The 27,791-nt window shown below is 43.9% G+C and overlaps 2 protein-coding genes and 1 long non-coding RNA gene across 3 annotated transcripts in view; 1 reads left to right on the forward strand and 2 right to left on the reverse strand.

The window, feature by feature from the left end:
- Positions 1-749: 749 nt before the first annotated feature.
- On the reverse strand, positions 750-8,021 carry LOC140704728 (uncharacterized). Its single transcript, XR_012084100.2, has 3 exons — positions 7,794-8,021; positions 2,161-2,323; positions 750-873 (listed from the first exon to the last, which is right to left on the reverse strand). It is a non-coding gene; the product is annotated as an uncharacterized LOC140704728 (long non-coding RNA).
- Positions 8,022-8,211: 190 nt separating this feature from the next.
- Positions 8,212-12,913, forward strand: TREX2 (three prime repair exonuclease 2). The gene is made up of 2 exons (XM_020793075.3): positions 8,212-8,341; positions 11,416-12,913. Exon 2 carries the CDS (start codon positions 11,418-11,420, stop codon positions 12,093-12,095), a length of 678 nt encoding a protein of 225 aa, XP_020648734.2. The 5' UTR covers positions 8,212-8,341; positions 11,416-11,417; the 3' UTR covers positions 12,096-12,913.
- Positions 12,914-21,404: 8,491 nt separating this feature from the next.
- SYP (synaptophysin) overlaps positions 21,405-27,791 on the reverse strand; it is a 32,821-nt gene continuing 26,434 nt past the window's right edge. Inside the window, exons 6-7 of the mRNA XM_020792943.3 lie at positions 27,026-27,326; positions 21,405-24,659 (exon numbers count right to left, since the gene is read on the reverse strand). Coding sequence (XP_020648602.2) covers positions 27,030-27,326 — 297 coding nt within the window. The 3' untranslated portion in view covers positions 21,405-24,659; positions 27,026-27,029. The remainder of the gene's footprint in view (positions 24,660-27,025; positions 27,327-27,791) is intronic.

Below are 27,791 nucleotides of genomic sequence, written 5' to 3' on the forward strand. Positions count from 1 at the left end.
CCATGGGGTGTGTGAGAAAATTCCTCAGAAGTTAGTCAGGGCAGTAAAAAAGAAATTCTGCCTAAATGAGATTTAATTACTTCCAAAGAGGAAAAGACTGTGTGTATGGATGTCCATGATAAGAAGGGGGGGGGGAGGAGCAGTGGTGAATGCTTGAAACATTTTGGTTCAACTCATGTCTGCCGAAAGGTAAATCCCTCTGATTTGGATATCTGCTCACAGGTGAGTCAGCACAGAGATTGCTGCAGATTAATCTGATGCCATTAATGTTTGCACAAGGCGTGTACCTGCAGGTGTTCTGGTTGGGCAAAAGGAGCAGGTTGGGAGGCAGCAGACAGGCGCTCAGCATCCTTTTGCCCTATGCTTGTGGCTTTGGCTGTGTGAGGTATCTATTACACATGGGTGCATAGGTTTTACTACACCACAGCTTCATCTACCCCACAGAGCTGTTGTGAAGCAAATGTTTCAAGCATTTTACATATAAAACTACCTATAGAAATATAACAACAGTGCTACCAATACAGACCTATTTGACTTTGCCATCAACTCTCATTAGGGTTTGAAAGTGTTTTAACTTTTGCTGGATTGTGCTCTGTGAGTACTGTTAAAGAAATCCTACTGCGTCCGATAAGGGCATACAGAAGTGCACACTGAATTTCACAGCTGAGGTAACGCTTAATGAATCATGATGTTCTGAGGATGACATTGAACTGTTGTAATATGGTAAGAACATCTTTGTTGTTATGTGCCATCAAGTTCAAGTGGTTTACTCCCCATTGCTGCACATCCCTCGAGAATGTCCATGGCAGAGTGGGGAGTGAACCCTGGTTTCTGGAGTTCTGGCACTCTGTCCACTCCATTGTGAGGGTTCTCCTAATAATAATAATAATAATAATAATAATAATAATAATAATAATAATAATAATAATAATAATAATAATAATAATAATAATAATAATAATAATAATAATAATATGCATACACAAAAACACAACCATGTTTCACACAAAACTTGAATTGAAGTTAGAGCTATGCATAAGGTATGTACTTGCCACCAAAGAAAGTAAAGACAGCATGTACCGCCAGATTATCCTTTTCACATGCATAGAAGTAAATTTAATACAATATTTAAACATGACAGTAAATGAATCTGTTTTTCTGTGTCAGTAGTAAAGGCTGGCAAAAGTAGCTGTAAACATATGGGGTTGAAAATCAGGATTGCCACCCCTAAATCCTCACTTAGTGTGGGCAAACCCACCTCTCCCCCCCCCCGACCCGCTTCTTGTAATCTGCCTCATATTTACATCATAGGCCTTGTACAGGAGACCATATCAACATGCAGCAGAGCCCCTTCCACCAAATGGTAAAATAAGGTAAAGTTTTTTCCAAATGAGAAATTAGAAAAGTTGCTTTTTTGGGCCACAGTTCCCTGAACCATTTATTCTGGCTAGGGCTCTTCGGAGATACAGTCCAAAAATGGTGACTTTCCCCACCTGTGTTCTAAATTCAGAGCTTCCTATCCAAGTTGTGACCAGAAATAACTGAATGCCCAGCAGGCATAGAGCCAGACCAGGCCTCAGGGAGTTGTGATGCATCACCCAGCTAATAATAAATATGTACTGTATGTCAAATCAATTCTGACTTATGGCAACAATTTCCTGAGTTTTCTAGGTACAAAATGCACAGAAATGGTTTACCATTCCCTTTTTCTGGGGGTGCCCTGGGACTGTGCAGCTTGCCCAAAGCCACATAGGCTGAATTTCATCGCAGGAGGCCCAGTGGGGAATTGAACTCCCAACCTCTTAACTCCACAGTCAGCTAAACCACTGAGCTACCCAGCCAGCTTTCATCAGCCAGCGACTCCTACTGAAATTCCTTTTGCACATTACTCTGAAAGATGCAGGCACCTCGTCCCCTTTTCCATGTGGCCATTGTAAGTTATATGGAAAGTAGACTAGAAGGCTTCCCAACAGCTTCGCCAGGGAAATGACTGCCCTTCCCAGGGCTGGGAAAAGTTGCTTTTTGGAACTATACTTCCAGAATCAGGTGTCTCTGTGAGCTTGGGAATTCTGGGACCTGCAGTCCTAAAAATAACTTTTCCATCTGTGGCCCTCCCAGCTACTGAAGTGATCCCAAGAGGGCTCTTGCTGCAAAGCCTACCTGGTCTTGGTTCCTCTTGAAGGTAAGGTTTTCAAACAGAAAGGTATTGGACTGTGGTTTGTGCAGCTCTTTCATATAATCTGAGCCCTGGATGAGCATACGGATGCTGTTGTTCCAAGGAGTTGTGATGAGAGCCATTTGAATCACAGACTCGAGTTTGGGCCTGATGAGAGACAGAATAGCCAACAGTTGGAACTAGCGAGTTGTCTGAGGGGGACTCATCAATGTACTGATCTATCATCTCATTTGGCCTGGATGGGAGCTTCTCCAGGTGTACTTATTTGTCTCTGGGAGAAGACTTTTTGACATCTAGATCTGTCTCATACTGAGGAGGGGTTTGAACCAAAGCTTTCAATTTCCCAATATTGTTAAGTGGCTTAAGAAGACATTTTAAGCCACTTAGTGATATAGGGAAATTGAAAGTTTCCTCTACTTCTATGTGAAGGAGGAGAGAGCAAAGTATTTTAAAGCTTTGTAGTGCAGTGCTAATGCACTATGTCTTTAAGGATTTTTTTAATGGAAAGCTTCCGCCTGAAGGAGAAAGAGAAAGGAGGGGATCTTTTGGTTTGTCTGTTCGCTTCCATTTTCCTTTCACTTTAAAGGTGGGTGGGACCAATAGGGCCACTTGAGGTGCATTGTGGTTCACTGATCCAAAAAACACTTGATCCAAATGCAAAGATTGGTGCAATCTTTGCATGTGGATGCAAAGATTGCACCAAATGGCATATTGCACCTCTGTGCTACCTTAAGTGACCCTATTTAGCCTAATCCAGCCCACTCCAATTTGGCTGTCTAGCCAAGCTCTTTCATTGGTTGTTCATTCACGGAGACATAGAGAAGGATGGTGGGATCCTGTTGAGAAATTCCATGGATATGATTTATGTGTACTGATATTCTGTTATTGCAAAGGTTATAAATTGAATTGTCATATATACATGTGTATGAGTGTGATAGCTCAAGGATGAGTTGACACGTTTGGTTCCTATGACTGTGGCAGCACAAAGAACTCATTCATTTTGGGCTGGAAAACTGCCAAGAAGTGATGGGGAATTTTATATGTGAATATCATCTGCACTTGTAGCAATTTAGGGGCCTGCATGCATTAAAGGCCAATTAACATGGAATAAGTTTTAAGTGATCATAAAGCTGCAGGGGAAGCAATTCTCTTGCTAAAACAGCACAAGGACAGATGGGACCCTAGGTAAACTTGTTCCCATTATCTCTCTCATAAGGTTTCAAAACAAGGAGCACTCAGGCCTGATAAAGCAGACATTCCTAAGATAAGGTTGTCACCAGGTAAGGGGAAGACACCAGGGTCAAGCAGTTACCATGCTAAGATTGTGTAAGCCTCTTCCAACCTTGATGATGTCTAGGATGTTTATTTATTTACTTAAAATACTTATATGCTGCCTTTCCCCCCAAAAGGATCTAAGCTGGCTTAGATCATTGTCTCCAGACTGTCTTAAAACAATTATGTATGTTTTCTTAAAGATTACTCCTAAACAGGTATTCTGTTCTTTGTGATTGACATTCTGTCTGATTTCTTTGATGACATTTAGCATTTATAAGCTCCCCCAAATCTGACAATCTGGGGAACCAGAGTTGATTTGGGAAGATTTCTCCCCTTCCTGTTTCCCAACCTGCAGGTTATTCCAATAAAATTAGCCTTGAAAACATTTTTTGTGCTGTTTGCATCTCTTTCTCTCTCCTTTTGTGGGAACAATTTCAGTGGCAGGGCCTGCCAGAGCATAATGAATGACAAACCCCCAGCGGTTTTGGTGGCAGGGGTGGGATCTGATTCCTCAGACTTCAAGGAGGGGCACACCCACTCCAAATGGTTCCGGCTAAGTGAAGAGAAATAGCAGCACTTCTCTATTTGGCGCCTTGTCCATATTTGAACTGAGAGCTCTCCTGTCATCTTAAGCAGGTGCCTATCAACTGCAGTTATTTTGGGGTCTCCTCAATTTGGGACGTTGGGTTCCCTTGTTTCGAGGCATCATCCTTGTGCACCCTTGGAGTTTGGAACTTTGGGCTCCCTCTTCTTTTTCTTCCATGGGTCAAGGAATGTCCACCCCCCAGGAATCTGATGAAACCCGTTTGGGATGCACCCTTCATCATTTCAAACAGTTTAGAGGAGGAAATGATTTGTGTAAAGGCAAGCTGCCGTTGTTTTGTGAGAACAGGTGGCCCAAGATGGGCACGGGCTGGCCACCTAAAGGTTCATATAATCTTTCTGTTGCCAATGCTACTCAGACATTAATTACTAGCAGGCAACTGAGGACACCTCCCTTACACTCAGGCATGGATGAAGTTGCTGGTCGACCACCCCAAATGGTTAAGGAAATGTCAGGTTTTTTTTGTAAGGTCATGGTGGCAAGATTGGATCAGAGACAGGCAAGGAAGGGAACCCCTATGCCACAGATCCACTCACCAGTGTTCCCTGATTCCCAGCCCGAATCCCCTCTGCCTTATTGTTTCCTGTATCCTCAACTGGTCCCGGACATCGATCGATTCTAGTCTACCAATATCATCATCAACTCACAACTCATGACTCATCCTCCAGATACCAGCAAAGGAACAGCCTCCAGTTGCCTCTCAAGCCTGCCCTACAATACTCCTGGATGGGATATTCTTACAAAATTGTGTATAAATAAATAAATAAATAAATAAATAAATAAATAAATAAATAAATAAATAAATAAATAAATAAATAAATAAATAAATAAATAAATAAATAAATAAAATCTAACACATTGTTTCAAAGCTCCTCTGAATACCAAGGGATTTGCATCTGAGTGAACAGGTGTGCTATTAAAATGGAATATTTGCCTTCACAGTCATACCTCCTTCGTTAATGAGACTATCAAAGTGCTACAAAATCATTTCCTGTGGAAGTTGCTTCTATCAACAAAACAAGTTAGTCTCAAACAAATTAAATCACTGAATTTGATCAGTTTTTTTATTTTAAACGGTTTATCCATTTTTCTGTAACTAAATCTGTACAATAAAAATAAAAAATCATGGCCAAGATACATGGTAAAAGACAGCTATCATTGGTGCTGAAAACATCTTAGTGCTCCAGTTACATGATTTAGGAAGATCTTTGAGTCTGAGATAGCTGTCAATACGATCAGAAACATTGATTACCATTGCTCAGAAAGTTTGCTGTTTCCCCCACAGAGAAAGTCTTCCCAGCCACCTTGCCTGCTATCGCCAAATTTCCAGGCCCGAGGCCATTTGTCCCCATGGCTGCCTGGGTTTCTATCCCGCATTTCCTCCAATAACCTGCAGGCATCAGACTATCCTTCTCCCCACTCTTCCTCACCACACCCTTGTGAAGCAGGACGGGCTGGGAGATTGTGACTAGCCCAAAGTCACCCCATAAAGCTCAGGGTTGAATGGGAATTGGAACCCAGATCTCTCAAGGCCCAGGTCAATTCCCTAACCACTCTCTCAGTGGAAAACGTTTCATTACCTCTTAAAACACCAATATTCCTCTTTTCTGAAGGAAAGGAAGGCAAAGCCTACGTAGCTACTACTATTAAGATACTCTCTAAACCTGTGTGACCTGTGGGCTCATAAAGGCTCAAAATGCATCATCCCAGCTCAAAAATATGATGTGCCTTTTAGGGATAATTTTCCCATATCTTGAGTTCAGGACCCTTGGGACCCCCCACATTCCCTTACAAAGTTTTAACAAACTGCTACTAGAGGCTGTAAGGTTTGCAAGAAGTGGTTTTGGGGAGAGGGTCAACCAAGGCCCAACAATGAGCATTTGTTCTTGTTGTTTTGACTCCTGTGGCAGCTCTTAAGAGTTAGAGCACTCTTTGGTTGGCTTACAACATAATTGTGCAAACAACACGCTGCCACCCATAGAGCTGGGTACTCATTTTTACCAACCTTGGGAAGGTGAAAGTCTGTCAACCGTGGGCTGGCTACCTGAATCCTTTGGGGCTGAACTCAAGATTGCGAACAGAGTCTTCACTGTGGTACTGCAGTTTAACTACTGTGCCCCTGGCCCACTTGAGATCATCCGCCCCGCTATAAAGTTTCTGCTTAAGGACAAGGCGGCAACTCTGTTTCTTTCCCTTTTGTCTTTTCATTGTGTTCCGCTTGCCCCCAATTATCTGTGTGCATTTGTTCTCGTGAGGAATAATGCTTATCTTTTACTCACCATAGTTCTTCTCTGACACCTCCATTTTTCCTTCCTAAAATGGATTTTGCCTCTTAGTGCTTTCATATTATTCATCTTCCCAGTGGATTATAATTTAAGTGGTTCCTCACCTTCTCTACGGTAATGTATTTCTCTCCACCCCCTGGTGATAGGTTACATACTGGAGAATATGCATTGCCCAAATATCCTGCAGAATTGATTATACTTGATCAGCCTAGAATAGCTGCACTTGACCACAGTTAAGGAAGTTACTCTTTTGAACCAGAACTCTCATAACATCTGGACAACCATAGCTGATGACCATGTTGGCTGGGGCATCTGGGAATTGTAGTTGAAAGAAATGACTTTCCCAAGCTCTGAATCTGATTCGGGACCCATGCAGACCAGTGTCTGGTTACCCCAATGCCTTCAAAACATAAGGAGAGCCTTCTCCACCACTGTTTTCTCTTGCAGCTGCTGCCCCTTAGTAACTTATTCACAGGTACACTGCCTCTGGAAAAGGAGGTTTGATTTAGTTATTTGTTAGGACCTGGGCAGAAGCTGTATCCAGGAAAACAAAAATGGATCCTTCTGTTGTCATATGCTTGAACGAAAATAATTACTATACTATCTGCTATAATAATCACAAATCTGCTGCTCTGTGGTTCTATCACAGTGTAAAAGATGGGCACAATGCTCAAATCCTCTGGATTGTTGCAACATGAATTTGCTGCTTCGTGGCACTGGAAAGGTCCAGACACAGGGATGCAAGGTATGGATTTGATCTTCACGGATCTAGAGGATTCCCCCCCCCCCATGGATGTCATTTCACCATCAAACTGCAGATCACATCCATGCCCATGGACAGCAGCACCATGAAATTCAGACCCTGTGGTTCATGGTGACCTCATGGCACAAAACATGCGCCCGAGGCACAGAACCTAACAGGTGCTCTCACCAAGATCAGGGTCGAATCACCAATCTTAAAACACAACTGAACCATAAAAATCACACATCCAGACTGTCAGCAACAACACCTGTGTACCAAATGTTAATTTTAGACCAGATGGAGCTCTGGATTTCTACCAGAGATGCCACCAAAGTCATAAAGAGATCCCAGCTGCACCAAAGAAATAACGGATCAGCTGCTTCTTTGAATGAAAATTAAAATTTTACCCGTAAAAGTAGCATTGCATTTCAGATCATATCCAGGCCTATGAATTGCCCTATTTAAAACAAAACAAGATCTATTGCTTGGCAGCAGTGCCATGGCACAAAATATAAACCTCTCGCACAGGGCTCAGTCATTAATCCATCGCCTTCAGTTTTGGCCCTCAAAGTCCTGTGGAGAAGCCCTCCCAGAGCAGCTTATTTCGCGTGGAAGCCCTACCCTCTACATGGAATTCTTCTGAAATTCAACACACTTGTTTTTCCCCCATTGTGTTTTGTTTTCTTTACATCTATACAGTGTTACACATACTGATAGAGAAGCAACTCAATGCGCCCAGCTTGTTTTGTTTTCTATTCACGGAGCCGGCTGTTCTTTTCTTTGCTTTATCCTTCACGACTGTCCTCCTCCTCCATTAATTAATCTCGCCCCCACTGCAGGCTAACACTTCCGTTCAGTCCCTGTTTCAGAGACGGTCGACCCACCCCTCAACTTGCCGCGCCTTCCCCATCTGCCATTCCCCACGTTACGGAACCTCGCGGCGGCGGCGGCGGCGGCGGCGTTTCACACGGGCGCCCTCTAGAGGAGGAAAAGCCTCTCTGCGCCTCCCACCGCTCTTAGGTTCAGCTTTGCCAACTACGTTTCCCACCGCCCTCAGGGAAGGGGTTGGGTTTCTTCCCCGCCAAGCCCCGCCCCTTTTGTATGTCTCCGCCCTCCCCCCTGCCCCGCCCGGCCAGAAGCAGAGTGTGCGGGGCTTGCCCGGGCGCGTTGCTTTCGCTTCCTTGAAGAAGACCCGCGAAAGTTGAGACGGACGAGACGCGGAGCCCGCGCTTCTCAGGGTCCGGGTCATCAGAAGCCAGGTGAGTGAGTGAGGGCCACCTTGGGAGATTCCCAATTGGGAAGGGAAAGAAAAAGCAGCCTTTTCTGAGTCCCTTTTAACTGGAGATTCGTCCCTCTGAGTTAGTTCAGACTCTTCGTGACCCCATGGACCAGAGCACACGCCAGGCCCTCCTGTCTTCCACTGCCTCCAGGAGTTGGGTCAAATTCATTTTGGTAGCTTCGATGACACTGTCCAACCATCTCGTCCCCTTCTCCTCTTGACTTCACACTTTCCCAACATCAGGGTCTTTTCCAGGGAGTCTTCTCTTCTCAAAGAGATGGCCAAAGTATTGGAACCAGAAAAGTTAGTAGTGGGTAAAAATAGGATCATATGACATTGGTTATCTAGATCAGTGGTTCTTAACCTTTGTTACTCAAGTGTTTTTGAACTGCAACTCCTAGAAACCTCAGCCGGCAGAGCTGATGGTGAAGGCTTCTGGGAGTTGCAGTCCAAAAACACCTGAGTAACAAAGGTTAAGAACCAGTGATCTAGATCAGACCTCTCCCTGTTTCTCATTCTTTCTCCTCCACTACCCAAGTACCTCTGGTCTAGATGAAGTTCCCAACTAGCCCGCGATGGTTGGAGGGAAACACCCCCCCCCCGGTTGTTTGTTTCCGTCTTTTTCGTTCTCGAAGATACAGTGCCTCTGAGCAAGGAGGCTCTGTTTAGCTGTCATAAGGTTTGAGCCTGGACGTTATGTCTGCCAGCTAAATGGGCTAATCAGTTACTTATTTGGCTTACGATTTCCGGAAGCCTCCAGCCACTAAGGGGAGATTTGGCCATTTGTGGGGAGAGAGGATTGTCAGGTAAAAAGGTAAATTCTCCACGTTCTGATGCCTGGGGTGGGGGGTGAGGGGTGGGGGAGAACTCGACTCACTCTGCAGTTGCAGTTGTAGGACGCCCAGTGGTACTTCCTTTTCTAGCTTTCTTTTTTTGGAAAAAAGATGAATCAGCCCAATTTAATGCTTTGGGATTTCCTTCTGAGTAAGCATGCATAGGATGGCGCTGTCATTTGGCCTGTTTTGGTGCCTTCAGTCCTGTACCACTGCTTTTCAGAGGGAGTGGTCTTCCACAGAGATACACAGGCGCCCAGTCTCTGCTTTTTCAGTCACCACATTTCCCCCAGTAATTCCTAACACTGACACTGGCTCCTTTCTGTAGCCAAAACACAGTTAATATTTTTTTTCCCCAGACACATTTTCACTTGGTCCTTGCTCGTCTCCACCTTGATAGTCATTCTTCCTATGAGATGTGGAATAGTACATCTGACATACTAGTTATTATTGCCGTTCCAATGCAGGAAGGTGAAAATAACAGCAGGAGATACAATTCTTTTCTTTGGTCTTCTTCACAACCTTGTGACCTATGTCAAGAGTAATATTCCCAGTTTACAGCATAATGTGGGCACATTCTCATTTATCTCTGGTGACATCCCATAGGCCTGATCCCACTGGTAACCTGTGGTCCAAGGGATGGGTGTTGGGATCCTGTCATGCTGGAGTAAAGTGAGGCCTCTTTTTGGCTCATTTCATGGGCTGCTGGTCCCTTTTCCCACCAGTCTAGGTGAGGGTGTTGGATCTGTTGCCAAAAATAGATAATGTAGCTTTAAAGAGTCTGCAGAGAAGTCCTTGAAATATATCTTGTTTCTTCTCTTGATTTTTTAAATCTCCCCTCCTAAAGGTTGGAACCGATCATATCTCTGACTTTGCATGTACCAGCATGACCAAATACATCAGTTATGCTCTTTCAGGTTTACACAGCCAAGGCCCAAGAGTCTTCTGGCCATGGGAGGTCTGACCCCCTCCTTCAGAAGTATGTGGGGCTGAGATAACGCCACAACAGAAGGTTATCATGGAAAAGAGTCAGCTTCTGCTAATCTCTCATCCTTCTGCAGGACGGAAGGTGGAGGCAAGCAAGAGGTCCAGGATAACATTCTAGTGACTGAGATCCCAGCAGAGTGGATAAAATCAATGATTTATTTTAATTAAATCGATTTAAATCGGGAGTCAAACTACAATTAAAATGTTTTAAAAATGATGTCTTTGACTTAAATCGTCAACCTCTCCTCCTCCCCCCCCCCCCAGCTTTTGAACCAATTTAAATCGTGACTTAAATCCATTTGATACAAATCAAATCCACGCTGGTTCCCAGGCAGGGAGAGTGGGCTTACTGCGAAGCAGCGAGGCTCAGTCATAGAATGTGGTGGAGTTGGAAAGGGGGTGGGAGTGAGGGGGGGAGAGAGAGAGCTTTCCTCTGATCCCAATTTGCTTTCCTTCATATCTGTTTAAGGAAACTGCAAGGCAAAGTCTCATCTGCAGTCAGTGACCATTATTTTTCACTGTTTGTTTTGTGTGGAGACATGACGAAGACCACACCAGATGAACCTTGGTCCTTATCTGTTTCTGCCGTATTGAAAGATCTCCTTTTCTTATCAGGATAAGAAAAGATAAAGAGCCCCACTGAAGGCAACAAATGAACCAGAGCTCCATTTTTATTTAGGCTGGCCATCCTGCTTTGTTAGGAAAAGAGAGGCCAAAGGCTTAGTCTGGGCCAGTGGGATCCCCACTCCGGCTTGTGGAGGTTTCCTGGTCTCTCCTCCCTGAACCTACCCTAGAAATAGAGCAGGAGAGAGTCAGGATTAAAAGGCAGAGGGACTCCATGGGCAGATTCAGCTTGGCTTGCCCTTCTCTGTCCCTACAGGAGGAAAGTAATTGGAGCGGGGGGGGGGGGGAGATGAAGTGCACCCTGCTGGTGATTCAAGATCTACCTTGAGCGCTCTGGGCCTCATTCTGCAAGGAAAGCACTTGGGAGGAAAAGCTGGATTCCCAGTCAAAGTGGCAGGAAGGGAGCCCACACGGTTAAGGCCGTGCTTGTACCTCCCAACACCAGAGGTAGGCTAGATCCCCTAATATCATCTAATCTCAGTGAAGTCAGAGTCTGACCAACAGGGGGGCATGTTTTCTTCTCATCTTGGGTGAATGCTGTAGATTTGGTATGTGTTGCCTTGTACTGTATGTCGATGTAAGATTCTGACCTGCTCTTCCTCTGTGCCAGCCATGGCTGCCCCCCAGGACTTCCAGACCTTTGTCTTCCTGGACATTGAGACAACGGGCCTGCCCAAAGACCGGCCCCGCGTGGCCGAGCTGTGCCTCTTTGCGGTGCACCGCCGTTCTTTGCAGCACCCTCTGCCGAGGGTCGTCACAACCCCGTTGGATCAGCTGCCCCGTGTCATAGACAAACTCACTCTGTGCATTGATCCCCAGAAGCCCTTCACTCCAGTCGCTGAAGAGATCACCGGGCTGAGCAACCAGAACCTGGAGGAGAACTGCAAGCCGGATCTTAACGGAGCGGCTGTGGAGGCCGTGCAGGGGTTTCTGAGGCGCCAGGCTGGCCCCATCTGTTTGGTGGCCCATAATGGCTTGGGGTTTGACTTCCCTCTGCTGTGTGCGGAGCTCCAGAGGGTGGGCACCTCACTGCACCCGGACACCGGCTGCCTGGACACGTTGCCAGCCCTGAGGGAACTGGTGAAAGATGCCAACAAGAACTACCAGCTAGGGAGGCTTTATCAGTATTTCTATGGGCAGGAACCTCTCCGAGCTCACTCAGCGGAAGGGGATGTCATCACCCTCCTCTTGGTGTTCCTTGCAAGAGCTGCGGAGCTGATCGAATGGGCAGACCGCAAGGCCTGTCGCTGGGGCGAGATCCAGCCTATGTATTCCCTGTCTTGGAACTAACATACAAAAAGCAAATAATGCCTTAATCCACCCGACCTATTTCTACATTGAACCAACAGTATATTGTGTTGTAGTATCCTCCTGGAATCACAGAATAATAGAGTTGGAAGAGGCCTATACAGCCATCAGATCCAACCCCCTGCTCAATGCAGGAATTCAAGTCAACTATACATGATAGATGGCTGTCTAGTTTTCTCTTGAATGATTTCCATGTTGGAGAGTTTGCCACCTCCTAAAGTAATTGATTCCATTGTTGTACTGCTCTAACAGTTAGGCAGTTGTTCCAGATATTCAACTGAAATCGGGCTTCCCATAATTTGAGCCCATTATTACATGGTCACTCTAGGGTGATCAAGACCAGATCCTGACCCTCCCCTGTATTGTCTATACAAGACTGCTTCATTGATGTTTCATGCTAACTGGCCTCCAGGGAGATAACAGCAGTTTTGCTCATTCTTCTTGGATGTGTATGGGCTCAGAAGTTTGTAGGGAAGCATGGGATGGAGAGACATGTATTGGATCTGCCTCCAGTACCTCCTCATATGTAGTTTCCACCCTGTCTCCTCCTCAAAGTGTGAAGGACTTCCTAAGTATGCTTAGTAGCGTGGACTGAGAAGTCTTCCTGTTAAGGCTAGGCCGAGATATTTTGCTACCTGAAGTAGGGCAGCCAGTGGCCCAAGTCAAAGTCCATCGGACTCCAAATGTGGCAGATTAAGTGGACTCATAAGGCAGAAAATCCACAAACCTCTCCCTATTCCTGGCAGTAAATAATTGCAAGTTATATAACTAAAGAGCATCATTTAAAAAAAGAAAAGAAAGTTAGCTCTGACTCTTTAACAACAAAACATTCCTGGTTTTGCATCTTGCTCTTCCATTTTATGGGATCCACAAATCTGTTGTTTAATGGTGCTACCTTACCTTGGCTAATGGTAGAGCCCAGTTCTGCTTCTTGCACTTAAGAACCCTTATATAATCTACCGGGTTCCTAACTGTGGGGAACAGGATGTGTGTTGAATCTCCATTTAAGCCTTGCATTGTCCTTCACTGTCTCTATACTCCTCTAACTTTGATTGCTTTGAGGAAAAACGTAGCAAAGATAACATAATGATCAGCCTACTTTCTATTTCAGAGAAACATCACCTGAGGCTGTGAGTTAAAGTTAGGGTGCTACAATCACGTTACTGAACAGATGTAAGCTTGATTTGGGCCATTGTATGGGTAGGAGGTCAAATGGGAGCTCTGTAATAAATAAAATTAACCAGCAGCCATTTCTTCATACTTTTTTTGTGAGGAGAATAATCTTATCTGTTAAGTAAGACAAATCGCCCCAAATTTCAGTTTGCTGAAGTGAAAGACTATTCATGATGAATTTTTTAAAAAAATGAAATGTGCTTTTATGACTTCTTGGCTTTCTACATTCAAAATGCCTGAGAATTCAGATTGTTTCTGTTACTTCCAAAGGAACAATAGTAAGTAATTTTACTCTTAAGCATGACTAGATGATGTAGTAGGCTATAATTTGACTGTCTATGAATCAGTGGCCAAAATCCTCTTGAGTAGCTGCACAAATGGCGTAACATTTGGAGGCAAATTGCTCTAAGTTAACAAATCACTGTAGACATTATCAGCTGCATGCTGAGTCACATAATTCAGTATATAACTATAATGCCTGCAATAATTTCTTAATTTAATTCAGTTCACCTCCAAAAGTTAGGCTGTTAACTAACAGATGTATGCCATTGTATATGGTATTGGATTAGTAAAAAGCAGCTATTTATTTGTGATGTTTAATTGCAATGTTCAGGACATGCCAGATTACATATGAGTTGCATCAATGGACTGCTGCATAGCTCAGTGGTTTATGTGTCTGGCTGCAGAACCAGAGTTGGGGAGTTCGATTACTCACAGGGGCTGGGACTGTATGATCTATTGGGTTACTTCCGGCTCTGCAGTTCTAAGATAATGATGATGAATGCATCCTGTCATCCAACTTCATTAATCAGCACTTTGAGAATGTTAATTTGTAGTGCCTATTTACATTACAAATTCCTTTCTTTAAAAAGACCTCCCCATGTTTAATTTGGTGCGTGTTCAGTTGAAGACAAATTGGAATGGTTGGCTTCGTGCTTCACATCCCGGTCTATTACCACTATGCCTTCACCATTGCTACCAGGTGACCTCAGATTCCTGCTAGTAAACTTTGGTGTGTGTTTGTTTATAAACTGTTCAAGCAGTTGAAAGGCTTTGGAAGACATTACTTTGCTTCATTGTTTATGTCAGTGGTTCTTAACGTGGGCGGTAGTGCCCCCCAGGGGGCGATTTCATTTTTCAGGGGGGTGGTAGAACGAAAAGGGGCGGTGTGGGGGCGCTGGAGCAGAAGGGGGGCGGTAGGGAGGCGCCGGAGCAAGCCAAACCTGTGAAGATGGCTGCAGCCTTTTTACAGTGTGCACGAATATATATTTTCCTACAATTTTCATTTAGTTTCAGACTTTTTGTCTTGAAAATTTTAGTTCCTGCATTTGTTTTTATGCCCTTTTTATATTTCATCTTGCGTCTTAAAATTCACTTGCAACTAAATCATTAAATGTTACTTTTTGGGGGGCGTTTCATTTTTTTGGAATTTTATTTTGTTTTCAGGGGTCATTGGATTTAAGTGTCTTAAATAAATAAATAAATAAATAAATAAATAAATAAATAAATATCATCACCGCAGGGAGGGGGGCGATGATAACTTCTTCAATGGCTCAAGGGGGCGTTTCTTTCAAAAAGGTTAAGAACCACTGGTTTATGTAATATATGTTAAAATGCAGTTTGCAATCATTCCAGTACCTTGTGGCAATGAATTCCATAGGTAAACAATGTGCTGTGCAAGGACATACAGTACTTCCTGTTGTTCATTTTCTTCATCTGTGTCGGTTTCATTGGATAACCTGATTTTTTGTGCTTTCCATAATTCAGGGGAAGAGATGTTTTTAAATATCAGCCTGCATCATCATCTGTTTTATATTTGCACAGTCATGGAGAGAGGGTTAGAGATATATGGCCACTGGGTTAATAAACTGGATTAAAATTAGGCCCATGATTTATTGGGCTGCTGGAAGAAAACATATTTTAAAATACAACTAGTCAGCTTCCTATTTAAGCCAGTATAAATGTAATGATATGAATTGTGATAGCAAATTGTCCCTAACAATGAATTGCTGGTTATGTTCCTTGTCATATGCCACTTGCCTAGTTTGGTGCCATGAGGAGTGTGAGTATAACTTGTTGATTAGCAAGAATTTGATACTGCAGTTTATGCAATTCCATTTACATCCCTGTAAGTCCCTAATAGGATTCTGACCAGTTAGTTATTAAACTGTAGATGATAGGTACCCACTTAGAAAAGAAATTTTGCCTTCTCTTCCATAGGATGGACTGCCTCTTCTTAGACGCTATGGCAAGAGTGTTTACTTTAAAATAAAAATTATGCTTTGTCTTTGTAATATCTTTGTAAATCTTTACAAACTTAATTTATTAACCAAATATGTAACTGTTAACTTAATCTAAAAGCCCTACAGAAGAGCCATACAGTTGCCTTCTGCTTGAATCATGGACATATCTGCAGAATGGATTGTTACTCATGTTACAGAAAAAGCAATTCACATCTGAATCTGTGTCATTTGGTTTCATTTGTTCTGGATTTCAAGTAGGCTTTGAATACTCATCTAATTCTGTTTACTTGTAGACATGTTACTTTTAATTAAAGAGAGGATAATTCTGGATTATTGATAATCTTCTTATTTGAATGGCTTCCTTATTTTTGTGCCTTTAACATAATTTTTTACCTGGGCATGGTATTTTATAGCAACTGCATTTGTTGCTATATGAACTGCATTTGTTTTATGAACTGCATTAGAAAATATTTTGGGTGGTCTAAACAATTTTCAGTGAATAAGGCCATCAGGGGTATTAATTCTGTGAATCTACCCTGAACAGTACGTTTGCGTGAACATAATTCATACAGAGGCATATATTGGATTTCCTTTATAGACTCAATGGCTGAAATCCTGTTACTTTGCATAGTATGTCATGCTGGAGTAGGCCAGTTGAATCAGTGGGAGGTATAGTTGAGCTGACTCATCAAATTCCCCACTGATTCAGCAGGCCTTGCTGTGCCAAACAACAGGATTTCAGCCATTGTATCAGATGTATCTTCTTGCCATAAATCTACCATCTTTCTGCAGTAGTCCAACACCTAGTTATTCTTTCTTGCAGCTCCTGAGCGCTCTGGTTTCAACAAATGGAATAATTTATAATTCTAGGTCCTAGCCATGCTGGGCACCAATTCCAGCTTGTAGTTGGATGCCATGCTTCTCCAAATTCCTGTCCACATGCGTAGGAAGTAACTCTATGGATGTAATCCTTAGAGAGGCATCCAATGATTTTAAAGCAGAGGAGGGAAATCTGGCATTCCTGGGGTTCCAGTCTGGCTGTTGGACTCCTTGGAGGCCACACCTCCTTCCTTACAACACTATTGTTTTAGGCTCTCCCTGCTTGCTTTACTAAATTAATGAGTTTCAGGAGGAGCTGTCCCGTGTTAGGTAGAAAATAGACCCAGGAGCTCTCATAGCCACCAGGCTTTGCACTCAGCTCTTGGCTACAAGAATTCTGACAACATTGGGTACAGACCCTAATATACTGTCTCTACCTGTTGAATCTCAGCCTGACTTCATTGGAAGTGAGAATATGCCTGAGAAAAATACCCAGCCATCCTCTGGGACTGCCCATCGCATTGTAAAAATAATGTTAGCAAAAAAGCTGCTATTGAGAGATGCCCATGGGCCATTTCTGATCTCACGGAGGAGGAAACCTCTATAAGCTTCTTTAGAACTTCAATATTTCTTCAGAAATGGCTGGAAAGCAACTGGAAATGGGGCTAGAACAGAGAAAGGACGTCTGGCTGTGGAGCCAGAGGTTGGGAGTTCAATTCCCCACTGGGCCTCTTATGAGGAGAGCCAACCTGTGTTTCCTTGAGCAAGCTGCACAGTCCCAGGACACCCCCGGAAAAAGAGAATGGTAAACCATTTCTGGGCTATAAAGTGCACTGCAAAACACACGCTGAGCCAAAGTGGCTCCTTTTTCTGAAGAGAAACAAATTATTATTTTTATTATTTATTTAATTTATATGCCACCCACTCTACCCAGAGGTCTGAACTGCTGACTGTGTTTTCTATGAGACGAGCCAGCCTGTGTGGCCCTGGGCAAGCTGCACAAGTCCCAGTACAGCTCCAGAAGAAGGGAAGGCTAAACCATGTCTGAGTGCTCTGTACCTAGAAAACCCTGAAAAGGGTCGCCGTAAGCCAGAATTGACATGATGGCACATGGTTATTGTCATTCTAGTAAAGCTTCTCCCCAGGCCTTGAAGAGCAGGGCTTGGATTAAGATGGGCAAACCAGTCAGTCAAGAAAGAGCTCTCAATCGGGTGTAACATAATTACAGGTTTATGCGTAGGAAGGTTTACGGAGTGTTGGGGTGTGTGTGGGTGCGTTTTAGGAAGCAAGATCATTTCCTCCAGCAAGTCACTTTTGGACTCTGGGATATATCACAGGGCAGATACAGGTCTGTTCTGCATCCAAAAAGGAAGAGTGGATTTCCCCTGCTCCTCTGTTGTAGGCTGTGTGGCCTATTCACCTATCCTTGCTTGGTTTAAGAAAAACAACCCAGGCTTTGGCACAGTTGTTTTTTTTTAGATTGCAACTGGCTATGCTGGTTGTGGGATTTTGGAATTCTGGGAACTATAGTTTCGTCTCCCTCAAAAAAAAAGTAACTGTTTTCAGCTCTGCCAAAACTTCCTGAACCAGTTACTGTCCAGTCTTTGATTGAAGACCCTCAGGGAATGAGAATACACGAGCCTTCCTGCTCAGTGGCTCCATTTTGTGATTGCATCAAGGCACATGCTCAGCACAAATTTTCTCTCCTGTAATTTGACCCTGTAGTAGTTCTGGCCCCACTGGGACTCAACAGAAAACAAGCCTTTGGTGCCTGCTATGTGAAAGCACTTCAATTAATCCCGCCCCCCTCTTTTTTTTTTCACTTGAGTGTCATCCAGGCCTGGCCAAGACATTTTGCTGCCTGAGGTGCAACAGTGAACATTGCTTTTCCCCCTTCCCAATTGAAGCCACAATGCTTACCCGAAGCAAGCCATGTTGTTTCTGGCAGGTAAGCAGGAAATGCCACAAAGTTCTTTTCCCACACCTGGTCCTAAAATAGGATAGGATATTATATAATTAGCAGCCTAGGGTCCCCTCGTAGGGAGAAAGGTGATACAAAATAAACAAAATGCCACCTCAGATCTGCTTGAGGCCACAGGTTCAGTCTGCCTCATGGCAGGGCCAGCCATGTTTTCATCTTGGAAGTTATACACTGGCAAAGTGTACAGGTATCTGCTTCTCAAACCACCAACACAACCCAAACATATTAGTCCTTGAGGGAAACCTAGCTATCATGAAGCCAAGAGTGTGTAATTTTTGATGTTTCAAATGTTGGTGAATGCAATTCCTATCATTCTGTCATAGCCAGTGGTGAGGGATGATGAGAACTGTAGTCCAGAAACTTCTGGAGGGCCAACATTTGCCTGTAATATACGGCTTAGGCCATATATTAGTATTAGTAGCACATACAAAATGGTGGGGGGCAGGATTTGCTGTAGGAATTAATTGTTGATTTGTCCTTATGGTGACCAATTGGTGCTGGTTGTGCATTTCATTTGAGAAAAGGGTGTTTGTGTGTGTGTGTGGTTTTTATTTTATTTTTTGAAACCTGGTTCAAGTTTAGAGTCAACATTACGACTATCTGGGTGGAACTAGCAAAATCATCATGTTAAAAGTAGAAATAATTAGCTATTGTTGGGTGCAAAATATTTACAATAGAGCATGTGACTTAATGTTTCAGGTGTCTCTCATCCTTTTATGGTTTCCCGAGCTGCGCAGGTTGCAGTCTTTATCATGGGATTTTTCCAGTAGTTGCTTGTTTGGGTTTTAATTTAAACAAAGGCTGGAAGAACCTAGAAAGCCATTGCTCTCAGGCATTATATACGTGTTTATAAGCAGCTTTATGAACTCTGGTTTTGACTCCAGCTTCTGCAATCCCTGCCTTCAGGCCATGCTGGCTGGGTTTTTTGGGAGCTGAAATTCAAAGCATCTTAAGGGCCATCGTTTCCCCATCTCTTATCTAATGACACAAAGAAGTGCAATATTTATTTCCCTGTGATTACATTTTTCACATTGAGGATATCTCCCAATCAAGCAGTTGTTAGCAGAAAGTCACTTGAAGAAAGTCCCATCCTGTACCACTGACCTCCCTTCCCAAATGAGTTTATGGGATGCAGTCCTCCAGGATTTCAAAGCTAGCAGTGGGCAAATTTTCTCTTCCACTTCCTCCTGCACTTAGAGGCTGGCCATTTTTGATTTAAACTAATGAACTGAAACAAAATTCTTATCCATCCTGATTTAAGGGATAGCCAAATCTGTCTTCCCATCTCCCTCACTTTTGAGTACTGCAAAGTTCAGTAAATTCCAATCAAACCACATTGAAATGAAACGCTCCCCTGTTCCTGGGGTAAGCACAGTGCAGGTGAAAGGAGAGGATAAAAAGCAAAGGCTCTTGCAGAGCAGAAGCACTCAGTCCAAGTACTTGAAGGGGAAGACCAGGCTTAAGTGAAGTATTGAACTGACCTGGAGTTGACTGCATGAATCACTACAGACAGAGTGACTAACATCACAGGAGTTGCCACCTACGACAGAGACGGAAGAGCTTGGCATGCTAGAGAAAAGAAGACTTAAAATTTAGGGAGCTTTAAGCTTCTGGGCCTCTTTTTTAGCTTATGTTTTGGAGTTTAAGGTTGAGTCTGAGCAACTCTGGCCTTCCAGGTGGTTTTGCCCTACAGCCAGTACTGAAGGATGATAGATTGGTAACTGCAGTCCAAAAAAGGGGGGGGGTACACCCCATCACATACAAAGTGCTGTATGCACTTTTGTGCATTTCTGGTTTGGGAGTGTCAGGGAGGAAGGATGTTGTGACAGAGGGCATGGCAAACCGGTCTCACCGAGAAGGATGGAAGAAAGACTGTAGAGAAAGCTGATTTACGGATGTGAATACCCAATAAGATTTAATAAGGAATTACTGAATTGCTTTCTTTTTGTTTTCTGTATTTGTAAAAAACTTCCTGGGTATTTTCCAGTTTTTAAGAGGTCTTTGAAAACGTGGCTGTTTAGACAGACTTTTCTGGATACTATATCGACAAGGGCACAGTGGTTCTTTCAGCGCTTAAATTATCTGCTCTGCCCCCTTGCCTCTACTAATTGTTTTCATGCTGTTCTTTTTTCGGTAAAGTGGATTGATGTGTTTAATCTGACTTTTTGTATTGCGCTCTGTGAATTTATTTAAAGCATTGTTTCTTGTTTCACTATGTTGTGAACCGCCCAGAGTGGCCTTGGCAGCCAGATGGGCAGTATAGTAGTTAAATAAATAAATAAATAAATTGTGCGCAAAGGTGGTAAACATTATTCTATATTTCCCAGAATGCCCTAGCGAGCATCATATTCTGGGAGGTGTAGCACAGAAAAGTAATTTCTGGTTGGGCAGTATGTAAACAAGACATGCTAGCAGGCGAGTAAGCAAGACTAGCCTAGCCCAAGACATTTTGCTATCTAGTAGAAATCTCTTAAGCCCTGTCCATAAGGTATCCAGTACTTTAATCCAACAAAATTGGATTGGTACATGAAGCCCTTCCCCCACCAGCAGTAAAAAAAAAAAACTTACACACACTCAAAATAACAATATTTTGCCCCTTCTTGACTGCCTAAACCTGCTTCATGAGGCAACCATGTCACCCTGCCTAACACCAAAGGCCCGGATGGAATATTTCACTAGTTGCCTTGAGCCTGATGCATGTAAAGCCTTGAGCATGTAGACAGATCTGGGAGAAGGCAGAATTGGTGGCAGCAGCTCGCATGATACAAAAGTAGGAGAACTGCTGGATAGCTTAGGGGTTAAGATCTCTAGCTATGGAGCCAGAGGTTGGGAGTTCAATTCCCCACTGTGCCTCTCTTGACAGAGGTTGGACTTGATGATGGGTTCATTCCAACCTTGTAGTTCTAAGGTGATTATTATTATCTCATGCGATCTTGCACTGGTGCTTAGGAGACGTGGGTCTAAGCATAATAAGACTGATATAGACATTGTCTAGAGGGGCGGGGTAAAAATCTAATGAATGAATGGAATGAATGAATGAATGAATGATATCAAATATAGACACAGAGACATTCATTTTTAAATACATTTTCTTTCTCTTTTTATTTGTTTTTTAATCCATTTTTTTCTCTATACCTTTTGGGGTGAGGGGGCAGATTTGGGGGGGTGGAATTGATGCATATTTTTCCTGTCCTTTTGTTGCTGCTGTTGTTGTTGGTATTTTTCTTGTCATTTAAAGATGGAAGAAAAAATCACACGATATCGACCGGGGCAAAGAGCCGGACAAACCGAAACGCACAATTACGGCACAATCAGATACACAGACATTGAGTAATATATAGTCAGAGTGCCACTGGGAATCAGGGAAGGGTGGAGGGTGGGAGAAGGGAGGGCTGAGGGAGCGGAGGCTTTGGTTGCTCTGGAAAAAATAAGTTAGTTTGAGGCTAAAAGTGATAGGTTGAGAGCAGAGGAGTGGGACTTTTGGGAGGAACTAAGGAAAAGGGATGGGAAAAATAAATAGATGGGGAACCACTGCTTGAAAAAAAAACTCCAACTAATATAGGGAGAAGGAGAGGGTTGGAATGATAGAGGCTTAAATTCAGTTAAAATGAATGGAGTGGGTAGGAAGAGAGACATTAATGTTACTCTGATCCTAAGCCCATGTATTTTGAAGCATACTCGTGGCCAACATCCTGCCAAGCACACAAGATCAAACCCTAGCGATTTTTATTAATTCATCCAGGACAACTCTCACATTGTTCCCTATTCATAATGATGATAAGCCTTAGAGCCCCCCACCCCAGTTATGCATAGTAGAAATTGGGCAAGTTACTTCTTTAGACTGCAACTTCCAAAATCCCCCAGCCAGCCTAGACTGTGGAACTCTGGGAGCTGTAGTTTGAAAAATGTAACCTTTCCCCCATTCTGCATTCTACAGGTCCTTTTCAGGGGCTCAGTCTTCGAAGGCATATGGATCAGGGAGCAGGGCCATGGCCCTGTGAAATCTCCTTAGCGTGGAGGCACCAAATGGATCAATTCTTGCCTCCACAGTAGGCCTGTCTGTGTTAGAGCTTTAATGTTTCTTGTAATTACAGATATGGGTCCTGTGTGGGTGTGATATTCATATAATCTGTCCCTCCATGCAGTTCTTGCAGGGTTATGGCCCTGAACATCACAAATCTCAAAAATGTTATGTTGGACACCGTCCAACATTTGAACTGGGGTATGGACAGCCAAGCACTGCAAGGATACAGACAATGGGTGGATGAGCCAGTCAATTTCACTATCTCCCGTTATTTTTTTTGAATTTTTAAAAATCACAAATTCTTTCTATTCCAAATACAAAGAAATTACAATAATTAAATATTCACCATCAATAATTTTGGTACATATTTCTCTCTGACCTCACAGTTCTACAGTCCTACCACTGATCATATGTGCTTAAGAGGATCCTGAAAATATGAAGAGCACTCATTATGGTAAACAAAATAGGCTGTAGTCCAGAAAAGCTCATGCCATAATAAACACTTACAGTGCTGTGGGACCTGTTTTTGCTTTGGTTTTGCATCAGATTAACATAACTGCAGCTACCCGTTGGAAAAAGAAGACATTTGCACATTTTGGAAATGTTGTAGTAAAACCCCATCTGTAACAAAATTGTCACCTGTCCCCATCGGCCAAATTCAGAAAGGTGCAGATATTCCCAGAATGGAGAGGATCCTGATGTGTTTGCCTGCTACACAGTTGTTAAAGGCGAGCAGCCTGCCAGGAAAAAAAAGTTGGCAGCCACTCTGATTTGGCACCATCAATATAGCTGAACCCAGAGGGATTCAAAACCAGACTTTTAAGAACAAAGATCTGAAATCCCTCCTTCTGGATGAATGAATTTGTTTGTTTTGGTTTCTCTCACATTTCCCCCTTTTAAACATCTCAAGTTCTTTCTCCTGGCAAAGTGAATGATTTTGTAAATTTTGGTAAATTCATACCAAAAGCGATCTCTTGGCCATCCCTAAGGTAGACTTTAATGATCCAGATAGTAAGAATAATGTTGGAAAGAAATGATAGCTGCAAATTCATACTGAGATATCTTGAGGATGCAGTCCTAAAAAAAGTAAGTCTGAGAGAAAGATTAAGTAACAGAAAAAAGGGGAGATAGAGAACATTTTTTAAAAAAGGGACAGATGGTTGAATCTCCCCCTTAGTCCCACCCTCCCGGCCCCCAAACTCTGGGCCCAGCTAGAGTGGTAGTCATGGCATACATGCTGGTGTTAAGGGAAAAACTGAAGCTCTGATCCCCCCCCCCCCATGAAAGACAGCTCACTAGGAGCCAACACCCCCACCCCATCTTGCCTTTTGCCTCCCCACTAGAATAAACTCTTCATCAGAGATTATAGAAACACACACCTTGTCAAAACCATCTGAAGCACCCTAAAGCTATGGATCCCTCCTAAACTTACCCATTTCACCATTACCTCCACTCCCTACAGGGACCAGCGGTAAGAGGAAACGGCAGAGTTTTACCCCACAATTTCCATGGGTCCCTTTTGTGACCCTTCAGTCACAGGTGCGGGGGGGGGGGTAGATTGGGGACAGAGACCTGTGTTAGTGTATGTAACCTCCCCCCCACCTTACTTAAAGTGCTAGAAGACTGAATCATAAGATCCCTAAACTCTTAAGCTGCCTGGCAGACATTCAAGATGGAATCCAAAAAGCGCCCCTCTCCCAAATCTCGCATTTCCTCCTCCCCCCCAGAACCCCCCCATGATCAACTTGCTTTCATCAATGCATGTGCAGGGGAGATGGGAGGAGGGTTTGCCTGGGGTTGGGGTGAGTGGCCATGAATGATTCCAGTCATGCTGTGTCTGCCGTAGTATCAGGTGGGAGGGGTGGGACTGAAAGGGTAATGGACAGAGAAACAAGGGAGGGGGCGGGAGGGGAGACTGGACTGCTGGTTTTGGCATGGGTGGGAGGGGTCCTGGAAGGCAGGGACCTGGGGGTGGGACACAGGGAGCAGAGTAAGGTCAAGGAGCTGGCTCAGGGGGTGGGTAGCGATGTAGCGCATGGAGTGTGTGTGTGAGAGAGTGGGGTGCATGAGGCAATGGGACAGTGGAAGAGGGAGCGGTCTATCTCTAGTTGTATTTTCTCATATATATATAATATATATATATAAACAGCACGAACATCTACATTCATCCTGGGGGGGGACTCCGCCAGCCCCCTCCCAGTGCAAGCACCCACCAGCCCCCCCTTTCCCCTGCACAAGGGGACATGGGGGGCCGGGACAGGATGGCGGCTTCCTCCTCACGACACCTCCTACTGGGGAGTAGGGACCTGCAGAGAGAGAGAGAGAGAAAGAGAGAGAGAAGGGCAGATGAACCAGGAGAACATGGACTCCAATCCGGTGCTAGGCCACATCGCTATTTGAATTGTACATACACGTCTGTGTGCCTCCTCCAGAGACCTAGTCACTGAGCTGAAATATATTAACCAGGTGTCAGATGGCTGCCCAATGTGGCTCAGGCATGAGAGGTCTCTGGGGAAGCCAAACCATTCTCTTTGGCCAAGCAATTAGAGGGGTGGGGGATTGGACCCAGTCTGGACCCAAGACCTTTTGTTGCTGGAGGAGGAGGAGGAGGAGGAGGAGGAGGAGGAACTCTCTCTCCCACAACCTCCAGTTCTATAAACAGGACCCAAGTGGACCAGCTAATGTGAATCCACCGCAAGGCTGGCTTTTTTACTTCACCTGTGATGTTGGGGTAGCATCCACAACCACATCTTGAGAGGCAGGGCTGCTTAAGGGGCAGAGGCTAGATTCTGGCAACATAGCTCTGTTTTGCACAAGAGAAAGGAGGCTGAGAAGCTCAAGAAGAACAGCTGGGAGGCTGAAACTGTAGCTTTCCCCACCCCACCCCACCCCAACATACACATATGTTGCCTGAAGTGGTTGCCTTACTCCAACTTGTAGAGCCACCACCCCCTCCCCCCTCCCCCACATGCCTGCCTGCCACAAGCCTGGCAGAAAAGCTGATTATCTATCAGTGTTTATCCAAAAAGCTCTAATTTCAGAAATCCTGGTCATGCTGACACGGCTCCAGATGCCTACACTCCAGATGTGTGGGGGCGTCATTCTACTCATTTGACTGGCACCAACACAGCTCTGCAGAAGGATCTGGTCTACTCTGCTGTAATATACAACTGGATGCCAGGAGTGTGTCCCAAACCATAACCGAGGCTAATTTTAATCAATGACGGTTAGTGGCATTGCCAGTTCAGTTCTGCGGGGAAGTTGGTAGAGGGCCAGCTATTTTGGTTGGACTTGTCATACTTCACCAGGACTAAAGAAAGATCAATTTTCCTCTATAAGTGACAGCTTTTGTTTAATCTTTTAAAATAAATTAATAAATAAATTCTTACATTCTTTCTAAGAATAAAAACACATTCTCTTTCTATTTCTTTATTGGATGTAGATGCAGTGCTGATCTTGAAAGAGGGCATTTCCATTGCTAAGCCCATCTGTCTTCCTAGCATGCAGTTCTGTACCACTGTGCTAAAGTGGAAGTCCTGAAAAACTGTAATCTAGACAACCCAGCACCAACACATGGAACCTTTTAAGTTATACCAAACAATTTATTAGAAAAGTATGGAAAAGCAACAACAACAAGTCTATCTGGAGAATTACATGCCTTATTTAAACTATTGTTAGCAGCACCTTAATTAAATATATTATTTTTTTGCTGTTATTGTTGCTACCTAGTCCTTATGTTATACAGAGCCAACAAACAAATACCCTTTTTCCCCAAAAATAAGACCTAACCTGAAAATAAGCCCTAGTATGATTTTTCAGGAAGCTCCTAATATAAGCCCTACCCCCAAAATAAGCCCCAGTTAAGTGAAACCCTGCCCTCCACCATTGTGCAGCAACCAGAAGAAGATGACATGACTGTATTTCAATAAATGTAGATTGTTGTACATGAGAAAAATAAAACATCCCCTGAAAACATCCCCATAAGCCCTAATGCTTTTTTTCGAGCAAAAATTAATATAGGACCCTGTCTTATTTTCGGGGAAACACGGTACACTGATTTATACATGCTCCTCTAGTATGCTATTGTGGTTAGTGGTATATGTAATGTCCTTCTTTCTAACTTAACAGTTTTTTCCAGTTCCATTAATTCAAAGTCTTTACTTGGACATACCACTTGGATACTGTCCGATTAAAACACCAGTGCATTTGTTCATATGACGGTGGTGTATTCCAGCATTCTATAGGAGCACAGGGCAACTGCAGAAGGGGGTTCTGTGTCTAGAATTCCACTTTCTAAGGATCAATCTCAGCTACAAGCTTGCTCTCAGATGTCTAAGATATGCCTGAAAACATTCAGTCAGGTTCTGGTAAAATCTCAAAAGCCAGAGGGAAGGATGACTGAACATGATTCCCAGTGATAAGGGGGTTCATGCCTTGCTTTTCCTGCCTGCATGACTAGGAAAAGTGAAAATATGTCAAGTAAGACAAAATAAATGTAATTGCTTGATCTGCCTAATGTGTGTACAGGCTGCAGAATTCATTTTCCCTTGCAAAGGATGCTAGCTAACATGTTCAATGGGGACTATACCCAGATCTCTGTACGGATGAGAGAAGGGCAGCATCCACCCCACCCCACCCCCCAGCCTTAGCAAGCTGGATCTTCTTAACTTACCCGCCTACATCTGGTTTGCAAAGGAAGTGGGCCCGCCTTGGACATAGCTGCCTTGCTGGCCGTAGTCTCCCTGCTGACCATAGCCTTGCTGGCTGTAATCTGGCTGGTAGCCACCCTGCTGCCCATACGAGTCCTGCTGTCCATAGCCTGGGGCTTGGTTGTAGGCATCGCCATAGGTATCAGGTGCTGGTTGCTTCTCCTGGGGAGGTGGGTACTTCATGAAGGGGGCACTCCAGCCTGTCTCTTTAAACACGAACCACAGGTTCCCCAGCCAAAGCACTAAGTTCAGGAAGCCAAAGACCTGGATTCCAGAGGGAGGTGGGAGAAAAAGACAAAGGGAAGAAAGAATTAGTTACGTGAAGAGTGTGGTGTTTTCCCAAACTGAGGCATTCTCGTCTTGTGGAGGAAAAGGAGAAAAATCTGCAGGTAAAGTAACCGAGTTTTCAAAGCAGCTGGGATCATGTTGGTGGTGTATTTTCTATATGACTGCAGTCATTTGCAAGGAGAAGGAACTGCTGGCATGAAGAGCTTCTGTATGTGGAGAAGGAGGCAACACAAAGGTCACCTCCTCAACCCATTCCTCCAGCATGAACAGAACTCTGCTGCGTGCTCGTCTATATCCAACCCCCAGGTCTTAAGATGCCATGTACGGCTTCATGGGCAATAAATTCCAAACGACAATGTGGCTGTGTCTTCCCAGGACTGAGAAGAAGTCCTTTTTTGGATTTGGAGGCCATGAACACACCAAAAAGTAAAAGTAAAAACA

The sequence above is a fragment of the Pogona vitticeps genome, chromosome 2, assembly GCF_051106095.1.
Source record: "Pogona vitticeps strain Pit_001003342236 chromosome 2, PviZW2.1, whole genome shotgun sequence".
Lineage (NCBI taxonomy): Eukaryota > Metazoa > Chordata > Lepidosauria > Squamata > Agamidae > Pogona > Pogona vitticeps.

Bases quoted from the DNA above. Each gene is read 5' to 3' on its own strand.
- TREX2 (XM_020793075.3), top strand. From the start codon at position 11,418: ATGGCTGCCCCCCAGGACTTCCAGACCTTTGTCTTCCTGGACATTGAG.